Raw genomic sequence first — 7,677 nt, 5'->3', positions numbered from 1 at the left:
TTAGAAACAGCTCATGCTGAATTGACTTGCAAGAAAAAAGTTTTCTCCTCACCCCCCCACCAGGAAAACACTATGGGAACACCAGCATCTGTCATTCAGTCTGCTGCACTATTTTGTTTTTTAAGGGTTAGGTTGAAAACAGAAAATAAGGGTGAAAAATCTGTTAGAGGCACTGGGACAAGGCTAGGAAGGCTCATTTAGATCTCTCGTTTTTTACAAACAGAACAAGCTGCCAGGTTTTCACAATTATGCTACTCCAACCTGAAACTGTAGGATATTCTAAGTGTAGTCTATTGGTTACAAGGGAGGCATTTAGAATCTTTTAACACAGGAAAATAAGGATTATAGACTAGAGGCCACTGGAACTCAGCAAGATTTTTGTCTTTCCATAAAACTCAGTATCACCAGGATTTGGTCTTGACGTATAAAAATGCATGAATTTACTTAACTGCTATACCAAATTGCATATTCTTCAAATACGTATGAGGAGGAAGATGACTAATATTTTCCAAGTCAATAAACAGATACTACATGATAGATTTCCCTAGCGGCCCTTGCAGAAAGTGCGCTTTGCTTGCTTGCTATGCTGTAGGAAGAACTACGGGTATTTTGGGGAACAGGGAAAGAAAGGGCACTTGCATTTAAATTGTGTATCATGTATGTATGGCTACAGAAGACTGCAATCTAAATAAAATATGAACACAGGAGGGTTAACAGAGTACTCATTACTCACTTCTGTATACCTAACTTTAATTAGCTGGCTTCCTCAGTTCCTGCTCCTGAAAAGGTCTGTGCAATGAACATGTAATACTCTGTTTTACCACTTCACAGTTTTCTAAGAGGTATACTGAGTTTTAGACCCAAGAGTCACGCTGAATACCTTTTGTCACATGGTCCCATTTATGTTTCTAATGGGTTGACTGAAGCTTGTTCACTTCAGACAATTGGAAGGATCTCAAATGAGAACCAACAGGTTCATACCAAGTTCAGAAGATGCCCTTTCCAACAGCTAAAAGGTAACTTGACTGCCAGTATAACACAGTTGATTGTTTAAACGTATTATAGGACAAAGAAGTTTTCTGAGTGCAACATTTGCACTGTATTGCACATGCAGGAATACGCCAGGACTGTGCACAGCTCTGTGATGACTTTCAAAGAACCCTGCGAGCGTGACAGATAGGGGCACCTCGTACTTGAAGGTTCCTCTCAAGAAAATCGCCTTTTATCTCTGTCCCTCAGGATTTATTCCCTCTGCTACACTGACTGCTCCATCTCTGGAGAGCTCCACAAGGTGGAATGTGCTACCACCTGTTTTTTTTATGATCTTGGCATGAACTCAGAAAAGTAGGAATGACATAAGTAAACCCCTGCGAGAATGAGAGGGAGAACAAAGTGGAAGTTTCCTACCTGGTTCAGGACTCCATGTAATCTTCCTTTACCTCCAATGTTTGTCTTTCTCCAAAGGACATTTCTTTTCCTTTCCCTCTCTTCCAGATAGCAATTGGTTGAAATGCCTTCGGAACCGCCCGCTGCAGGCAGGAGCCTCTCTCCTTTCTCTGCCTTTACAGGACTCACAACCAGTGACCCACGCTGACTGGCCTGTGGGCCTAATTCTAACCTAATTCTAAAGGACCTGTGAAAAGTAAGTGGAAAAACAAGTCTAATATCTACAAGCCTAAATCTACTACTGTGGGGTCTATATTGCCACTGGACATTTTTACAGGGCATTTACAGATCCAGACTAAAAGGCAGAAACCTACTGACACACAAATCCATGTTTCTCTGCCCAGAAGCTACGCTTTGGGATTCCCTCCTTTGCCCTACAGAGTTACATGGACCAGACTGATTAGGGGTCACAGCATTTCCCAAAATATCTGTCTACTTTCTGGGCGCATGGGTGTAACATGGGATGGTGCTGAGCAGGAGAGATGGGGTACAGGAACTACAGCTTGATTTTGGGGGGGAAAGGTGACAAAGTCTATGGCTTTTTCATACTTGTAAAAATCTTTCCTTCTAGCCGCCTGTTGACTGTGGACTAAAATGGACAACTCTAGCTCACATAAATGGCTGAAACGTGAATAAATTAAGTGGGACCAACCAGTGTTGGAGCTAAGCATGACAAAAGCAGACAGAACTCTGTGCAACTTGGCTAAAAAATTTCAGTCATGAACTGAAATGCCTCCTACTCCCCACAGACTTACTGGATCAGAGAATACCAGTTATTTCAATCCACAGACCTAAACCCGCTAAATCCCCATCTGCTTGTTTGCCACCTGTTTCAGTTGCCTTCACACAGACACTATGCTCCCATCCATGGTCTCTTTTCTTCACATTAATAAACAAGTACCTCAGGTCTACTTACAGGTCCTCAAATACCTTTTTCTTTACAGCCTTTTTTGGGGGTCTGGGGGTGAGGAGGTGCCAGCAAAGGATGCAGCTCCTGCAGAGATCTTAATTTTGAAAAAAATAAAAAATTTAAAAAAAGATTTTCAAAACCTACTGTACCTTGCAGGGTGTTTAGTCTCTCTGTCTCTCTTCTGCAACAACTCAGGGTCTCCTTTCTCCAGCACCCAGCCTCGATATCTCTTGCTTCAGTTACATCCCTTAACAATTTAAGATGTTAGTTACCCTGTGTATGAGATAGTCCCCATACCCCCAGCCTTCTTGACTTATTTCCAGTTCCCTGAATTTCAGATTACACTTCAGATCCATACTATGCTATCAATAAACAATTCTCACCCAACTCCGCCAGGATGTTGGAATGGGAATAAACGATTTCCTTATCACCATTCAAATATTGTCAAAATCATATTTTTCCCAGCCTAAAATTCAGTCATTGAAGAATTCACCTTTTCTACCTTACATTACTGCTCCCCAACCACAGCAAGTAATACTTCGGTTGGAAAATTTGTCCCTGACTGTTAACCCTATGAGGAGAGAGAAAGCCTCCTTTACCTCATCATTTCTCTTTCCCAGTGAAAACAAACCCAATGCCCAGGATCTTGCTTCAAACACGTTACCTATTTTGCTACTGGCTGTTCTCTATGGTTTAAAGAACCTCAGGATAACAAGGTTATTTAAAGCGGCCTTCTTTTCTTTCCCTTCATCATTAATTTACATCCAACATATATGCATTGAGTAGCAAAGAACAGTGTAAATCCCTGAGCCAACACAGACCCAGGTCAGTCCCCTGAAATCAATGCAGCTGTGTGCTGATATAACAGTTTGGGTCCATAAGCAGAACCACCTGTAGTGTTTGCTGAGCATCCTTCAATGCTGATTGTCAGCTGAACACTAGAAGAAAGCTGAAACACTGAACTGAGCTGGCACGTAATCAGTTGTGACTAACAGTTGGGCTGTGCAAACTCACAACATTTGCATTAAACTTGTTTCTTGAAAATACAAGGTAAGGTGTAGCTTAAACACCTTTCACTGCTAACATCACTTTGCATTCTCAGAGGGCTACAAGCACACGAAACACGTCAGCTCGTACTTGCCACTGACCCTGTACTAGTATTTTTCAAACCATGAAAATATGTTCAGACCTACCTCAAGACCTTAAACAACTTCACTGCAAGAGCTATTCTGCTCTGCTCATCTAACACCTGCTTCTCTCCATGTATACATCCCTCCTCTAGGCTTACTTCTGGCTTTTAAATCTACTTTCCTCTATGCTATTGTTAAGCCTGGAATCACCTCTGACATTTTTTTGGTTATATTGCCATTTCTTCTACCTCTCTATTCCTTTTATCCTGGGTATTAACCTCAGAGCTTGAACTAGTCCTTCAGTAGCTAGAGGTATGCTAGCTTCCACGTAAAATTAACAGAATGTTAAATACTAATTAATATTTCCAAAGCTTCTACAGGGAGTGAATCTCTCTGGCTTTCTGGAGCTGGTGAAGTCATGAACATTTCACTGGTAGTTCTTCCTTACCTTCTTTCAACCTGGGCAGTTGAAAAATCCCATCCTGGGATCAGGATTCCCTCCTTCCTCTTCTTTGCAACTGGCCCCCAACTACTGACCTATGCTGTTACAGCAAGCTGTGGTTACAGCAATTATGCCTGGAATCCAAACAGTTGTATTTTGCCTTCCTTCTAATTTTTATGTCATAATTTTGCTTTGTCTTCTATTCTTTTGAGGAATTGCTTGTGTAGCTTAGCAGAAAAAAAAGTTAAAGAAAAAAAAAAAGTAAATCAAACAAGTAATTTGTTTCCTGTAACACCAGACATTCACCTGAAGCCCCAATATAAACTAAAGGGGATTTCTGCAGGCAACAGAGAAGACCAACCTAAAACAGAGCAGAGGAACTTGTGAGGGGGTTCTCATCAATACTTTGTGGCACTCTAGCTACATCAAAGGATGCTGTAGTCCACCACATTTAAGACCTTCAAGATTTTCACTTGTAAGAAGCCAAGAATCCAAAGCTTCTTGGAAAGAACATGAGCTAAACAGTTCAGCATCCTCTGCAAGCCCCTCCTCTGCTTAGCAGGAAGGAGGATTATTGCTGTTCCATTTGCAAATACCAAGCATCCTTTCTTAAGTCTGCTGCAGGTCCTGACAGAGATAACTTTTTAGTTAGATACTGGTCTATTTACGTCGAGTTGCTTTTATCAGATTTAATTTTCATACTTCATTGTCAAGTCAAAGGTACAATTTTTTAGAAAAGAATGTCTACGAAGCAGAGGTGCCTTTTCAATTTACACGTGGAATTAGTACATTTTTTTTGAGCTTCTGGCATTCTCTATGCCAGGCATTAACACAACAGAGTTCCCAGCACAGTCTCTGAGTATTTACTTGGGGGTGGAAAACTACAAAGTGGTACGAAAGTGGAGTTTAAGGAAAACTCTTACATTCAGTCTAGCTTTTAACAAGTCTGTATTTGAAGAAACCTGCATCTCCCAGAATCTAATTTACACACAGAGCAACCCTGTATCCCTGCACCCTCAAGAAAAATAAACAGCTAAACTGAAGTACTGAATATTGCAGTCTTTGTTCATTTAAAATTCTCTAAGATTATCCTGCAGACCTTAGTGATCAACTACTTAAGCATACTCTTCTAGAAAAGCAATTTCTTAGCTTCTAGGAAGTCAGAATGAGATCCAGAACCATGGCAAAACACACCTGATGTTTGTTACAAAGAAGTAGAGCTGCACGGGCATTTCTGCAGAACAAAACAAAAGCTGTGTTGCTTAAGATGGAAAGTTGCTGTGCTGGTCGAAGACTTTTCTGAGCACATGTCAGAACAGGTTTCTGTGTATGTACATCACCCTTTCCTACAGCCTGGATGGGTTACCATTTTGAAATTTGCAGGGGCTGGAAATGTGAATAAATCACTCAGCTACACCTGATTGTAAAACAGTTTGGAAACAGTGAGGAAACCTCGATCAAACCCAATTTTAAGATTACCTTCAGATTCTAAGTTCTTGAGCAGGAACCTTCTTTGTTCTCTCTTTGCACAGTGTCTAGTTCAGCAGGGTCCTGTCAGGACTAGGGGTCCTAAGTTCTACGGCAATACAAATAATAAATAAAAAAATAATAATACATAGTATATGATCAATAACACCTACTTTATACCCTGTTTTTCAAAGATACACTGCACCCCAGCAAATACTTGAAAAATATGGTAACAAAGTTACCAAAGTTGCAAGACAAATGCAATTTGTTTGATGCAAATATTTAACCTTAGGGTTTAAGTGGCTGGGAAACTCATTAATGCTATTGCTTCACCAGCACTGAAATGAACACGGAGTAGAGATGTAACCAGTTCATGCACACAGCCTTGGGAGTCTAGCAGAAACTGGGAGGAAACATGTAGAAGCCGAGGCAGTGAATCCATGAACAACTTCTCATCTCCATCATCTATTTTCATGCTAAGAGGAACCAGATACAGAAATATAATTCCAGTGGTTTTTGGTGTTGGCCTTTTCATTTGGAAAATAAAACAAACACAGGTAAGGTAGGCAAATTGTAATGAAACATGTCATAGATCCCCTATGGCTATCTCATTTTTCCCAAATGACTGCTGCATGAAATTCAAAAATTAAAGACTGAGATTTGAAAATAAAAATATAACTTAAAAAGGAAACATTTAAAAGAGAATTTCCTAAGGGTTTCATACTTTCCCCACTCTGCGGCAAGGAGAGCAAAAATACAATCCCAAAGAGGAGAGAAGTCAGAGGGGATTAGAAAGTCCAGTCTTTCAGTCTGTCTCCCATTTTGCTAATTCGTACAGTAGGTTATTTAAGAAGCGGTAGATGCTCCAATAGAAAGCAGGCAGCAGCAAACACAGGCATCATCTCCTCCTTCCAGCGAGGTCTGTGCAGTCTCAGTCTCTTGCTCTGGGAAGGAGAGGTTTTCCTTCCCACACTTGTTACTGCCTTCTAACGTGGGAGAGGGGAGAAGCGTCTGCCAGGGGTTGGGGTCTACCATGTCGGAGGCTCCCCTCCCTTCGCTGGGCTAAAAGGAACTCAAGTATTCCAGTGCAACCTCGTATACAAATTTATACTGTTCCTGAAAGACAAAACAGAAGTCAGTGATGCTGGGATGCAGATGTACTCTTTGAAGCCTCATTCCACAAGCTGCCAAAAATACCTCCTCTCTCCTTCTTAAACATTTGGCAGGACCAGGCAAACATTAATTGTATTTCTATGTGATACTGAACAAGCATTACTAAGAGATGTTATCATCAATGGAAGAGAAAAATGCTCAAAGAGACAGCCACCCTATGGACTATTCATTAGTTCATGTTCCATGCCCTCACTGCTTTTGAGGAAGAATTTAGTGTGATCGATTGAGATGTTTGAATTCAGGACAGTTTCATCTCTCTGGTTGCAGGAAGCATGGTCTGGGTTTCAGACTCTTCTCCCTGCCTGGTTTCAAGGCATGTAACAGCAATAAGCACCAGGCTATATGCATATGCAAAAGGACAAATCCTACCCGCTTCCCATAGCCATGGTGACAGCAACTTGGGGTTTGGCCTCCTGGAAGCAGCTGGGTGTGGGATGCTCTGCTCCCCATGCTGCTCAAAATGAGAAGTAGTGGGACTGAGGGACTCATTGCATATGCTAAAATAGGACTGAATTTAATTCTGCTGGCTTCATATTATGCTTGGGTTTGATTCATGCTGGGCTAAGCCATGAAATTTTGTACCTATACTGAAGTCCCCCTGCATATGCTGGGTGGGGTGAAGTGTAGAAAAAAAACTTACCAGTGACTCCACCATGTTGGACTTGTTATTCCGTAACGTTTTCACTATGTGGAACACGTCAATGATATTTTGCTGTTGAATCATCTCACACACACTGCAGATGGCACAGAAGGTGCCACTACGTCCCCCACCGTTCCTGGGTGCAGAAGAAAAGAGGCAACAGATGAAGCCAGGCAAGGGAAGAGAGCACTACTTACACAGCAGCACGTACACCGAGAGAGGTCTGTATTCAGCAATCTGGTTGACAAAGTTCATGGGTTTGTGGAAAAGCAGTTCTGCAGGGGCAGTGTGAGAGCTGGCAGCGCTGTGGCACGAGGGAAGGGCTAAGCTCATCCCTGGCAGTGGCAGAGAGGAAGCCCTGGGCACTGCCATGCTCCTCTTCGCTCCTCTGGGGCTCCATGGTCAGAGCTGATCACAGCAGAAAATAGCAGAGACTTTTTGGCTACTCCTCACCACAATCAGTAAAATC

At 41.9% G+C, this 7,677-nt stretch overlaps 1 protein-coding gene across 1 annotated transcript in view; it reads right to left on the bottom strand.

Moving 5' to 3' along the window:
* Window positions 1–6,443: 6,443 nt before the first annotated feature.
* Window positions 6,444–7,677, bottom strand: part of PTPRT (protein tyrosine phosphatase receptor type T) — a 532,802-nt gene continuing 531,568 nt past the window's right edge. Inside the window, exons 31-32 of the mRNA XM_050713944.1 lie at window positions 7,209–7,344; window positions 6,444–6,511 (exon numbers count right to left, since the gene is read on the bottom strand). Coding sequence (XP_050569901.1) covers window positions 6,458–6,511; window positions 7,209–7,344 — 190 coding nt within the window. The 3' untranslated portion in view covers window positions 6,444–6,457. The remainder of the gene's footprint in view (window positions 6,512–7,208; window positions 7,345–7,677) is intronic.

The sequence above is a fragment of the Cygnus atratus genome, chromosome 16 (assembly GCF_013377495.2).
Source record: "Cygnus atratus isolate AKBS03 ecotype Queensland, Australia chromosome 16, CAtr_DNAZoo_HiC_assembly, whole genome shotgun sequence".
Lineage (NCBI taxonomy): Eukaryota > Metazoa > Chordata > Aves > Anseriformes > Anatidae > Cygnus > Cygnus atratus.
This window is presented reverse-complemented; position numbering and strand designations above follow the sequence as displayed.